At 34.2% G+C, this 14656-nt stretch overlaps 1 protein-coding gene across 3 annotated transcripts in view; it reads left to right on the top strand.

The window, feature by feature from the left end:
* Atg1 (serine/threonine-protein kinase unc-51-like protein Atg1) overlaps positions 1 to 14656 on the top strand; it is a 279303-nt gene that overhangs the window by 98140 nt on the left and 166507 nt on the right. For all 3 annotated transcript variants that reach the window (XM_085823741.1, XM_085823743.1, XM_085823742.1), the window contains exon 2: positions 4859 to 4951. In XM_085823741.1, coding sequence (XP_085679867.1) covers positions 4859 to 4951 — 93 coding nt within the window. The remainder of the gene's footprint in view (positions 1 to 4858; positions 4952 to 14656) is intronic.

The following is a 14656-nucleotide window of genomic DNA, read 5'->3' on the forward strand; positions in this document are numbered from 1 at the left end:
AAAAATAAAAAAAAAACATGTGAGACTTTAAAACAAACATAAAACCTTTTTTTAGGGAGGGTTATACTGAGCATTCTCATAGCAAAGTAGTTACGGGGTCTGATGCAGAGAGGGGGTTCATAGACCCTTTCAGTTTTCTAATGAAAATTGGTATAAATAAGCGTAATTTTCTATTTTGCTGCATTTTTCTTTTATTTCCAATACGTTTTTTTTAAATTAGTACATTGGGTCGTTCGTTAAAACCCTCTCCGCCCTTTCTCTCTAGATGCCCCCTCATAAATTTACAGACTTTTTTTTTAAATGGAAGATGAAGAGACGGTGGGAGGATTGGACGAAGATTTGGAATTCATTCTGGATAAAATTAAATACGGCGATCATTAATGGATTACACGCAGCGATCTCAAAATATCTATGCTGTAAGACAGCAAGGAGGGTACGCAAAATTTTCTTGTTTTTTGTGTGAATAGGATAACTGCGACAGAGAACTCATAAGATAAAGAAAGGCTACTCCAAATGGCTTCATTAGAACCTAAAATGTGCTCAGAAAAGCTATCATAGATCCGAATAAAATTCTCCTTCCACCTTTGCGTATCAAGTTAGGCTTGATGAAGCGATCTGTCAAAGTCTTGCCGAAAGGAGGTCTACAAATGAACAACAAAAGAAGGCCGCGACAAATTTCCAGTCTTATCAACCGCCAAACAAAAAGAGGTTGTCTTTACTGATCTTGACATTAGAAAACTTCTCAAAGGTAGTAATTTTGACGAATAAATGTAAGTTGCTGAAAAGAAGCCTAAACAGCCTTTAAAAACGTAGTAATCAAGCTTCTAGGCCATAAGAAAGAACCGAACATTTAAGTCAGTCTTTAGAACATGCGGCCAAAAGTACACAAAAATTTTGGCTGTTTCAAAATTTAGGTTCATTTCCAAAATACACACTTAAGAGAGATTTCATCAAAACAGCAAAGAAATAAGTTGACAGCTCCGTATCTCCCGTTCTACTGGACTGAATGACGAAATTTAACTTGCTTTTTTCATGTCTCGAAAGCGCGACATAGGATGTGTATTAGATTTATATATAGCGTTTTTCTGATATAGGTATTTTGACACAAAATTGGACTTTTTCTGAAATGACATGCCAGTTCCCCCCCCCCCCCATATTTTGATTCTACGGTTCAAATTATGCGAAACTGCTAAGTTATGTAAAAATCGCACGAGTAGTTTTTAAAAAGTTAGCTCTCAAAATTTTAGCTCCTACATGTTAATTCAATGGTATACATTTATTAATCTCTCTCTCTCTCTTTTTTTTTTTTTTTTATTAAACTTAGTTTATTCTTCCTTACACATTTCGAAATTTAGGTTCATTCCAAATAAATTTCGCCCAATTTTTTGATTTATTTTTAAAATTTGTATTTTTAAATAATTTTTATAAATTTTTCGAAGACAATTTTGATTTATAACCTATAAAATTTTTGCCATCATCTTAAAGATGTATTTCTAAGCATAACTGCAAAAAATTAGGGTTTTTTATTCAAAATTTCCTAAGCTATACGTGAATTTACATTCTGGCGCGTTTTAAAATTTGGCATATTTTATATGCCATAATAACGAAAATGTTGTTTACGCATTTTGTTGAAATTATTTAAAAGTATGAACGATAACTTTTATTCGGATGATGAACAAGAAAGAAAAAGGAAAGGAAAATAGGTTGCTATAAATTAAGATTTTCGCCAAGTGAATTATTCTTGGCTCAAACTGAAAAAAATGCGCCAAAGTAAATTTTTGAATTTCTCTGTAAATTTCGCACCACATTTTACAAAATTTAATATTTAGGCATAATTTGAGTTGTAGAATCGAAATGTGGAAAAAAATTGGCATGTCATTTCGGAAAAAGTCGGATTTTATGTCAAAATACCTATATTAGCACAAAGATATATATATATCTGATACATATCCTAAGTCGCGCTTTTGAGATATGCAAAACGCAATTTGAATTTCGTCAATCGGACGAATGGAACGGAAGGTATGGAACTGTATCTCTCTTTTTTTTTTTTTTTTTTTTTTTTTTTTTTTTTTTTTCCCGCTAGTGTACATGATTTTGGCATAAGCTAAAAAAATTGAATTCTGAGAATAAACGTTTTTAAGTCTCACATTTTCGTTCTTTTTCAACTTTTTGAAAGTTGCCATTTTCGGAAAACCCTGATGTGATGAGAAAAAATGAACGTCATTTTCTGATTCAGTGCTTCCCCCCCCCAAAAAAAAGAACATAGGAATCAATTAACGGAAGTTTAAAAAAAAATGACATAACACAAATTTTGAAGGCTTGTGTTGTCAATTATCAGTAAATCCGTTTTTAAATAACTGTAATATCTATTGCAACTTCATTTTGCATACTTTAGTTTTTTGATAAAAGGTTTCTTTCGCTTGGAGAATTATGCAGTCTTCCATCTTTAGAAGAGATGTCCTCTGTAATAAATGTTTTTTATTGAAAGGGGACTTTAAATAATTTTATACGTTATTATCTTCTTCGCATAATTTTATAAGGTTAATATTTTATGTAATTAGTACCCCACCAAACTGGTTAAAAATAAGTGGATAAATATGGAATTTCACGCATGTAATGCTAAGCAAATCAGTGTCAATCCACACTGGTGTGAAAAAATTAAGGACGAAGTCGAAAAATTAGCATATCAGCTGAACGCAGAGCGGACAGAAAGACCAATCAGGAGATTAAGTAAGGTGATGTACGGTAGCACATGCGCAGATATGCAGGTAGACGTAATGGAGGAGTGTCTGAGTAGTAAAAAGCATGTTATCGGTGTAAGATCAGTATTTCTGGCAAAGAGATTGCACGCCGTATAGCAGTTAAAATCACACCGAGTTGCTGCCTCAGCGAGAAATGGCGAATAATTAATCTGTTAGACGACATCTGGATGCTTTTACCCGAGGTCGAATCATTGGGAAGTTGGAGGAAGGCCGCAGTGTGACAAGTGTGGCTGCAGAGTTCGGAATTGCTCACAGCATCGTTTCACGACTTTGGAGACAATTTCAAACTACAGGAACAGCTAGCTATCCGGGGGTTTAGTAGTGGTCATTCACGAGGAACCACACCCGCAGATGACCGGTTTATTGCCTTACAGGCCAGAAGAAACAGGCGGCAGACAGCGGGAGAAATCGCTAGACGCACGACACAGGCGACTGGACGACCGATATCGCGTTTTACCGTGGCCAGAAGACTGCACAGTGGTGGTCTGTTTGCACGACGCCCTGTACGGTGTGTACCTCTTACGCCTGCCCATCGGAGAAGGCGTTCTCTGTGGTGCCGGGAACACCGGAATTGGAGAGACAATGAATGGGGACGAGAACTCTTTACTGATGAGAGCAGATTCAGTCTGAGTAGCGATTCTCATGGCATACTCATCTGGAGAGAGCGGGGAAGCCGCAATCATCCCTCGAACATCATTGAAAGGGACAGGTATGGAGGTGGCGGTGTTCTCGTTTGGGGAGGCATCATGCTTGGCAGTCATACAGACCTTCACATCTTCGACGCAGGTTCAGTCAACGGGACCCGTTGTTGTAACGAGATTCTTCTTCCATATGTGCGTCATTTTAGAGGCGCTAGGGGTCCGAAGTTCCTTTTAATGGACGACAATGCACCATGCCATCGCACAGTAGCTGCCGAACAGCTCTTAGAGAGTGAGGATATTGAACGTATGGATTGGCCGGCACGATCTCCGGATATCGAGCATGTATGGGATTTTCTAGGCAGACGCTTGGCAGCTCGTACCTTACCACCAGTAACGATTCCATAGCTTCGATTGGCGCTGCAAGGCGAATGGGCAGCAATGCCTCAACAACTCTTTGACACCCTCATTCTCAGCATGGGCAGACGCTGTGAAACCTGCCTAGGAGTCAGGGGAGATCATATCCCCTATTAAAGACCGGATGTTTCTTGCTGGACACCCATCACAGGGATGTTTCGGCCTTCAGTCGCATTGCGCGCCATGCTACTTTTTCAATAAAGCTTCTTTTTATCCCTCTGATTTCTCTTTTAGTAAGTGTTGCTTACATTACTCATGTCCTTACGTATTGGGGATCTTACGGTATTAAATGTGTTGATTTGGAAAGCTTTTGTACAAAGTTATATTGAAAAAACCGTCTCGTCCTTAATTTTTGCACACCAGTGTATGTAGCATTAGAGTAGTATGATGAATTTAATGATTGCTTTACTACTATGAGTCGGTCTGCATCCATTTCCGAATACTGCGACAATTGTTATTACTAGAAACATGTTTGCATAATCAGCAAGGAATTTTTAAAAGCTTTTCTGGACATAAATTGAGGTTTAAAAAATTTGCATGCAGTATTTGAAATAATATTTGAATATATATAGACTAATATATTAGAGTTCTGAACTGGCTGTTTTATGGCTATTACAAGTACATTCTCTTCCGTAAGTTAAGCACTCGGCAATAAGTTCACTGGAGTTTAAAAAGATTTATATGCTTTGATTTGATTCAAAGGCTTGATTTGAGATACAGATTTGATTTATGAATATGTAAATTATCACATTCCCAGGTATTTACTGTTGTGATGTAGACTATCTATTTACGATTCCATGGTTCGAATTGGATTAATTTGTTCTGTTTACATTGTTATATAAAATAAAATGGAAATGAAACTGGTACGATGATGTTCATCTCAAGAAATTAATTGAATTTTTTATTGTAGTAATTTAATTAATCTTTAATTGTAGAATCAAAGAGAATTCATTTGTCTTTGATTTTAGTTTTATATTAATTTATTATTATTATAGTTTTTTTTTTAAGTTTTAATCTAACAATGAAAATTTTCTTTTCTAGAACCATGACCATGTAGTAGCGATAAAATGTGTCCCAAAGGGAAAACTAGGGAAGTCACAACCTCTGATTGGCAAAGAGATCAAAATACTTCAGGTATATATTTTCTTCTATGCATTTCTTTTCTTTTTATTTACAAAAAAAAAGAACTTGAAAGTAAGTTTTTTTAAAATTTTTTTTTTTCGTAAATTTTGGATTAAATAAATGAAAAATTTGGCTGGCTTTAATTCAAACAGTATGTTCATCAGTGCCAGTTGTTTACTTTTCGGCTATGACAAGTGTACTGTTTTTAAAAACATAGAATTGTATTAAATTCAGCGTAAGTAAAATATTAGGTTTTGACTAACTCAAAATTTTACTCTAAGGTAGTCCATTGGCATATTTATTCATTAGTATTGCATATATCCTGGGGCGTTCTCTTATCGCTTTAAGTAGTTAACGTATTTTCATGTTTCCCAGCTGCGAAAAACCTAATGGTTTGTGTGAGTGTATAATAATAGAATGAAGTTTAAGGGAATGTGTTTAGGTATGATTTTAATTTCACAAATGCTCATTTCACTCTCATGGTCCTTCCAAAAAGTTTCATATGGTACGAAAATGGGCCAGTTTTTCTTGGTAAATTCTTTAGGAAGGTATTCTTCCCTTGAGCTGCTAGCTGTAGTGTCCTTATCCGTAATCAAATAATCCATGCCATAAACCAGTTTGCCTTTTAATCCATGTTATCCTCGTTTTAATTTGCAACTGCAAATAAGTCTGTTTTTTCAACGCCTTTGGTGTAAGAAAACAACAAATAGAACGTAGTATATACTTCGTAAATAAGTGTACAATTATTTACGAAGTATATACTACGCAAATAAGATTATGTTACGTAACGTTGACTTTTAATGATGCTATTCCCTCAAAAGATCTTGTCTTTAGAGGTTAGTATTTTTGCATTTAATCTTTTGACTACTGCTTAAATCCAAAGCATAGAGCGACACCGGCTCTAAACTCGGAGGAGTGTAGAAGAATGAAGATCTAAATTTAACGTTTACATAACATATGAAGTATGAGTTCAGGTTTAGTAGGCAATAATACTTAACCTGAACTCATACTATCGAGATCTCAAAATTGAACGCCTAGTTATTATGTCGGTATTACCGACTGAGCGTATCGTCAAACGAAATGAATTTTATTGCAAAAACATGAAGAAATCTTCCATCATAAAGAAAAAAATTGCCGAGCATTTCAATATTTTAAATTACGCAGTTCTTACCAGATTGATTTGAAACATACCTCTCTCAAGATTAAAAGTAAAGATCCGCCATTTTTATCTATTGAAGATGACGGCGATTGGCAATTTTATAAAAAGATTGCTGACAGGAAAATTAGTGATTGTGAAGTGCAGTCGTTTCCTGTTATTTACAAGTTTTGCGACTCTGAATGCTTTTGATGAAAGCGATGATGGAACACTTAATAAGGTATTTCTCCCTCCTTCTTAGCATGCCTTCGCAGTGTAGTGGTCAGCACGCTGGCGCGTATTCCAGAGTTCCGTGGTTCGATTCCCGGCGAGGGCATTGCTCATTTTTCATCTCTCCTGCTTGAAAATTAACCTAATGCCTCTACACACTAATCAAGTGAAGACAAAAACACTAAGCTTAATATATGAAGAAGAGGATCGTTACTGTAATATATCTAAGACGGAGATTGTTTAGATTTCTTAGCTTATAATATAATTTTTAGAATGCTTCAAAGAAGATCTAAAAAAAAAAGGGTGACGATCAAAGAAAATAAGTTGAATAATGTCTGGAAAACCTACGTGATTTCGAAGAAGGTTGTTTACACGTAAATGATGGAATCTCATTATGTAAACTAGCCGCTGAAAAATGGCAAAAGAGTTAAAGCCCTTTTTTTTTTTTTTTTTTTTTTTTAAATTTCCCAAGAGAAGAAAGTGTCGAAGGTGTGAAAGGCTGGAATTTTCCCGTTTTAAAGATTCACCAGTTTAATTAAAAGAAAGAAGATAAAATTATGAGATTACGGATATTTTTTTAATTATTATTATTGAGCTATCTTACAATTAAGAAGTAAAAGTTGTGTTTGAGTTATCATATAGACATTATTTAAAGACTGTTGTGGAAAGTTATAGAACCAGATTCTGACCTACCTCTGTTTCTTCAATTGCCTGAAGTTTGTGCACAGGTATATGTCTGTCTCAAATTTGCTCAATGTTACAGAATGTTAATTAGAAGTAAAGACAACTTATAGCCTTTGTTTAGGTTAAGACAGCTTGTAGCCACGTAGGTAGTTACAAAAAGTACCTAAAACATCTAAAATCGAAATTAAATCAGAAACCAAATGATTTTTTTAAGGAAACCAGAAAATTTTTCTACCACGGCTAAAAGCATTGGAAAAGATGAGAAAAATTTGAAATAAACTAATATCTAGAAAAGAACCTCATTTGCCGATTATCCAAATTCTTCTACCACGAAAATATTCACAGTTAACCAGATGGATCTTCGCCGGTTGGAGGGGGGAATCGGATATTTCTTTGGAAAACTAAGATTTGAACTGAAATTAAAACTTTCTTGAACAGTATTAAATCTTTTAACATGCATTGTTTAAAAAAAGTTAAGTTTGTGTACTGCAGAACGATGGGAAAATTACTGTGGTAAGCCATCAAAATAAAGAAATATAACCGGGGGGGGAAGAAAAGAAAAAAGAAGAGAACACTTAGAACGTATTGTTAAATCATCCTGTAAAATAAATTGCTAAATTATAAAATCAGTTAAGTGTTAATCTTTTGTTACATATTGACTCCTTTCGAAATTCAAAAGTAATTAACATTAACAAAAACGTTTCCTGTTTTGAAATGTGTGCTTCTTGTTTTGAATGCTGATTTAATTTACATATCGAATGAATTTATTCTCAGGTAAATTATTAATCGTATTTTCTTTTTTAATTTGTGACCGGTGACTCGGAAATCTATTGTTCTTAAAATTCTTACAAAGTCATGAATTTTTCGATGATGAGGCAGTGTTTTGCACATCTCTCGTACTCCTATATGCAATTAGATAGTAGGCAACTGACAGCCAGAAGATAAAAGTACTATTGGAACTGATTACTACAATCATGGAATGTAGTTATCTTATTAATTATAAAAATTCTGGCCTTAGATTTTGACATTAGAAATATCTTTACAGAAGGTCTTCCAAAATCTTTGGACCTTTAAGTAGCGTTGCGCTGTCGTGCATTGTGTCTGACACGCAACTTAGCAGATACTGTAGCGTACCCCAAACTCGACACAATGTGGACTGAGAGACTTTTGAGTTTCCGAAAAGTCGGGTTTTAAAGAATAAGTGGTAGGTTTTTCAGAACTCTTTTAATATTTAGTCCTTTGACGTCCAGCACCTAAATCCATGGTAATTTTGTTTACACTTTCCCCTTTGTCCAGTCTCTTAATCTAGTTTCATTTCCATTGTCACGTTAATTTGTTTTCTTTCTTTTGGAACGACATTTTCAATTCACAGAATATCAAAAGTTCGCAAAAATATGTAACACTTATACTCCTGGATGTGAAATGAGGAGCGATATCACAAAACTTCAGATAGTTTCCTAACATTTCGCAACAATAGAAAGGAATGTCAGCCAGCGGCCAACCGCTACCTGACTTTCTTCGTATGTATCCTCGAAAGAAGCAAACAGTTTTGCCAAATATTCTAACATATTTTGAAATTTGTTAGGCAGTTTCAAGAATTAATGTACAATGCGAAAATAGCAAAAATTACAGAAAAAGAACACTGAAATCTTTGAACAAAACAGGAAAGGCAATAATTATATTCGCTGTATGAAATATTTGCTCTGTTTGGCTTAGAGTTATCTCAAAAATGTACCTAAAAAGCTATCGAGTTATACGGAATGTCGAGATATCGGGAGTCGAGTTTGCGGAACTCTACTGTATTGCCATTGCGTGAGATTTGATATCTTAAATATATCTTCGATCAGCTTTACAAATAGCTGTTATTGGAGTGCTGCGGGCATAATATCTTTTAATTTATCATTCCTGTTTAAAGAATTTGTAATTGTTGAACAAACAGTGATTTAAAGGTGATAATCTCACTTCATTATAATTTTAATCATTTCTTAATGTTATATGTGATTGATTTAATTTTAAATGCATTTAATTTATGATTTATTTAATTTATATGCTATAAACTGCATTTAAATTATATTCTATCTAAATGATAATTGTGAGCATCTGTAATATTATTGGAAATGAAAAAAAGATATTTCTGACGTCACTTATCTAAGGATATTTAGTTTTACTTTTGTAAAGTTGATTAACACTTCTTTTTTGAGGTAGGCATAAAAATAAAACCTAATCTAAAATATTCTGTACAAAGTATAACACCGAGTGCATTTATTTTGTTGATTTAAAATCCTTTTCTTTAAAAACCAGCCTAATACAGTAAGCTGCTGCACATACAGATTTAAAAAAAAAAAAAAAAAAAAAAAATGCCCATTTTAAGGTGGAGAAAAAGTTGCTTCAGACCTTGTATAACCTTCGATAAATTTCAACGTATGTTCCAAGTTGAATAACAAGAAAAATTTTCGCTGTATCTGAAGCGATGCGAAATATAGAAATCGAATGACATTTATGAAAGATAATGTTAGTTAAAAATAAATAAGTGAGTAATAATAATAATAATAAAACAGTAACTGAATGGAAATTATTTCGGGCTAGAAGTGAAATAAGGAATATGAAAATTCATTGAGAATTACATTTCTTACGTTCGAATCAGTTGAAAAAATTGGAAGCAAAGTTTGGTTCCTCAAGCTGCATATGTATTTTTAGCGTTGTCCTATTAACTAATGTATTATAAAATCATTTAATAAAAGAAAGAAAACCCCAAATCGACGTGTGTTGTCAGTGGATTGGATTCGAAAGAGTCGTTTGGAGAGGGTATGTGTTTGGAGGTACAGCCATTATCATTGTTCGCCTCTCCTCCCCTTCCAAATACTGAAGAACAGAGCATTGTTTAACGTTTCACGGACTTCAGAATTCAATCCGGTGTAGTTAATTGGGAAACTCTGAACAGCATTTATGATTAAGTAATTCTTAAGTTTGCCGTAAATTTTCTGAATAGACAGTTTTAAGTGGCGTTTGTTTCCTGGTTATGTAATAATAATTTAAATCTCAAAAACTGAAGGACGCAGTTGGTAGGAAAAGTATCTGGGATGCGTGCAAGCATTGAAGTATTTCCTCTTTCTTGATTTGCTCTAGAAATAATCACCATACGCATGTACTGCTTAGAGAGAATCAGAATTCAGGTAATGTATACATGTAGTACTTAATAGTACGTGTACAATACAGCTCTTAATATACCGAATTTAATTAATGTTAAATTTCTGTTTAGTTCAGTTTTTTTCCTTTAATAAATAGTAATAAAATTATTCGTTATTTAGAACTTCATTATCTCAGAACTCGAATATTCAATAGCATTTTATGATTAATTTTCTGAATTATTTCTTCCTTTAATATTTCACAATTAGTAACATTATAATTTCAATAATTTAGCATTTAATATGCTGATTAACAGCTGAAATGAAACATTATAAAGTATGTATAAGAAGTGAATCTTTAATCCCCCTATATTCTTTCAGAGCTTATTTCTTAAGTCACTTCCTGTTAAATTAGTCGTATGGTATAACAAGCGTCAATGATAAGCAGAAGATGGCTAGTACTGACATAAGGTATAATTGTTTATCAGAAATTGATATAAAAACAAAAACCGGATTGATTTTTTTTTAATATGAGGTAAATTTTAACGAATCTGATTATTTGGGGGGGGGGTAATTTGCGATTATTATACGACGGGATCGTTGCATACATGGAAATAAAAAGAATGGAACATGGATGGTATAGAGAAGGATTTATTTTTACTTCAGTGGTTGTTTATTTTACTACGATTTGGAATGTACAATCAAATAATCAGCAATCATACAGACTGTGTCAAGACTCACATACATAATTTGTCATTTATTAAATTTTTCGATTTACGTCTGATACACTTTCTGTATTTTTGTTTATAAAAATCGCAATACTTTGAAAAAATTACGCGAATAAACCGAGACCAGGATAGACAGGAAAATGCAGATGAATAGAATTTCGGAATGATAGCGCACACGTAGGCTGAGCAACTGTCCCCGAAGTGTTATATTAACTGTATAAATAGAGGGCCCTAGCGGAATGTTAAAAGTAGTGTTCCTCTACCTACCAAAGTAAATATTTCATGGGAATTCTGTCTTTCTCGTCGACGACAAAGAGTCTAATATAAGTAAGTGATGCCCTTTGTATATAGATGAGTGATCGTTGCGATAAGAAGGGTTTTTCTATCGTGAAGTCTCACTTCATATGGGACATTATACCTCTCAGTGAATCAGAGCTCAAGACTACGAATAAGTCGCAAAACTAGTAATGGACTGCTAAATGTTGTGTCAGCACGGGATGAATGACACCTCATCCATATGACAGTGATGGGCCATGTAGCTTCATCTCGACAGTTGGCACAGCGTTACACTACTGGTAGAGTATATCACTGCCAGCTTCAACAATTCACTGGCATATCCTGCTTCGTATATTGCGTGCATTCATTTCTTTCTAATTTTTCTTCAACCATCGACAATTGCGGCTACTATGTGCTCATTAATCCAGCCACTGATCTGCCGACTGATACTTTTCTGATGAATCCTGCTTTAATTTGGAACACAACGCCGTCTTTCTGAGCTTATTATCTAGCGTCATAATGAACGATCACCAAACGTGATGGTCTAGGGCAGTGCGAACTTATGGCACGCGTGCCACGGTCGGCACGCAGAGCTTCATTAGCGGGCACTCGCCTAAAATATTACTTTCTTAATAAATAATTTAATAAAATGATACTATGTAATTAAAATAAATGTTTTAGTCTGTTCTTACCTTTCATTTACTTAGTTATAACATAATGCCACTGGCATAGGGTCTAAACCTAAATATAAGATTTTCATATATCGCCATAGAAATGATATACATATTTATGGACCCAACTTTAGGAGTTTCAGTTGTTTAGGCCACATGGCACAGAATACGCCAAAGTTGAAGCAGTTAATGTTTGCTAAACGAATTCAAATTTATTGCAGACTGCCGGTGAGTTTTGATACTTTCATTGTTAAATAGATTCCAGTTTTCAGATCTATGCATTTTGAGGTAACTTACGAATTAATTTAATATCTTAAACGGAACGGTACACGGCCATTCAATTTTGGGTACGCAATCCCAAAAACGTTCGCCGCCATTGGTCTAGGGCATCATAAGATACGATTTCGTGTACTAAGAACTGAAGGTATTTATTACCTATTTATTTTGAGCAATCACTGCGTCAGGGAGGAGTGAAACTTGAAGTCATACCTTTCATTTAGTGCATTCCTAGAGGTTTGTTTCAAAAGAGCAATGTCCGTCCACGTATTGCTCGAAATATAAAAAAAAAAACTTTTTCAACATGTTAAAGATATCGCATTTTCTTGGTTTGACCATTCTCCACATATGTCTAGAATTTCACGAACACTTTCATGTCTAGCAGGCGATTCGTTCGCGATACTCGTCCCGCAGGTAACACGAATAAACTTTCTAGGATAGAAGTAATATGGAATGCTTCCTCGGATTCCCACATTCAAAACCTATTTGATTTCTGTGTAGGAGCTCTTATTGCAACGCATGGTGGCTTCATCATATCCTGATTTTAAGCTTTTAATATTCTTGTATTACTATGAGGAATAAATTTCATTCAATTCTGATGCCTTTCATTATTTCTAATTTTCCATATCAAAAGGCTCGAATTAATTTCATCAGGAGAAAATTGATTATTTTAAAAGATAATGAAATAAAATGAAATGAAATATTTTTTTAAAATTGCTTTAAAGATACGCATTTACTTTTATAGTATCATATCTGAACGTATTTACTTTATTTAAGTAAATGAGAGTCGGCAAGCATTTATTTTATGGTAAAGTCTCCATAATATTGTATTCTTCATAACATGTAGAATCTTGGCGCATAAAAAAAAGTAAGTAAAATAAACTTTGACTACATCTGAGGGCTTTCAAGCTGTTAGTTTCAATACAGCTTTTCGTTGCATGTATCGAAACTCATTGGAGATATCATTTGACAGCCTCCGTGTCTTTAATGAACGTTAGTTTACAAGTTAGACCAGTTAAACGGTTTCGATACTCATTCCGAAATATTTCTTTTACGTAATATACAGAAATTTTGTGTATGGACTGCAGTTTTTTAAAAACGCAATTTTTTGTGCTATACACTTCTTCAAATTATGAGACCTGAGCTATTAGGATTAGTCGTTTGGCCGAATTGCGTTCAGTTCGTGATCTGTTACAGTTGCGGATCTGTATAATATTATAGATTAAATATCTGGCACAATATGTTGTATTAATTTTTTAAAAAAAAAACTAACAGATAAGATATATACCGAAAAGGTGCAGAAATCCTGTTTCTGAATCTTATACAGAACGAAATTGTAAAGAGGGTTTGCCTGGCGACGTTCGTATGAGGCCTTTGAAAGGCTTGTATATATTGCAGGTTTATGCTGTTGAATTCAACCCTTTGAAAGTGAATCCGAAATAAATCGCTTTTGTGTATATTACTCACATGTTGGTTGAAAGAAAAAAAAATGAGCTTGGATGGAATACTCAAACAAACGACCAATGAGCTATAATTGTTTTTCTAAATGGTGAAATTTGCATTCTTGTGAAAGATAATGGTAATATTTTTCACTTTACTCATACCGGTCACTCCGACGTTTATTTTCAAAATTAGTGCTATTCCTATTTTACAGCCTATTTAATATCGGGGAATTTGAACATAATGAACTGTGGCAGGTACACTTTACGTACTATTGAGTATTACTTTCCCTTAGCAGAAAGGAACTGTTTTAGCGTCCACTCGAGTAGATCGTGAGCGATATATAAATAACAGCGATGATTCAAACTGTTTAAAAACTTTATGCGGTGCTTCTTTTCGGGTGATTGCACTTCAGGAAGTAAATTTGAATAAAAGTGGAAGACGGTGTAGGTACAGCCAAATTTAGGAAAGCTTCTGGAACCTATGTCTTGATGTTTTGTTTAACTAGGAGAAGGCGGAAGGGAATTGTTTGCAGAACTCAAGAGTTATTTAAACTGACCTTGAAATATTATCTAAAGTATACACCATGTCCACAAAAGTCATTACCCGACTTCTATTTTCACGACCGTTCGTTTTAAACAGTTGCGTCCACTTTACAGAAATGTTTTAAATAACACCGTGGTCATTTTTAGCATTTTAAAATTAAAAAACAATTAAATTTATAAAAAAATTTGTAAGAATTAAGAAATGTAACTTTTTATAGGTTTCTACGGTGTCTGTACTTATGTTTAGGAAAATGTTATGCTCGATATAAAACATTAAATACAGAACGTTTGACTTTCCGATAAAAAAATTGTCCGGAATATTTTACTTTAAAATTAGCGATTTTTAAGGATTTTACATCAGGAAAATTAAGTGTATCATCCACTTTGAGGGGTCGTTGAGCCCACCAGTGGCATAGCGGTAAAGTCGCTGAATACTGCTAATTCGACCGTGGTTCGAATGTTGGCAAAACGGCCTGTTGCATGAACCTATTCGTAGTTTTCCCCATATATAACGTGGATAGAGCCTGTATCCCTTAATCCTCCTCGAAAGCATACCTTTCCCTTGAAGGCCGGTTGACACTTCTCCGAGTGAGACCCGAGCGAGAC

This window comes from Stegodyphus dumicola, chromosome 9 (assembly GCF_044657685.1).
Source record: "Stegodyphus dumicola isolate Sdum_Otavi_A_Nest chromosome 9, ASM4465768v1".
Lineage (NCBI taxonomy): Eukaryota > Metazoa > Arthropoda > Arachnida > Araneae > Eresidae > Stegodyphus > Stegodyphus dumicola.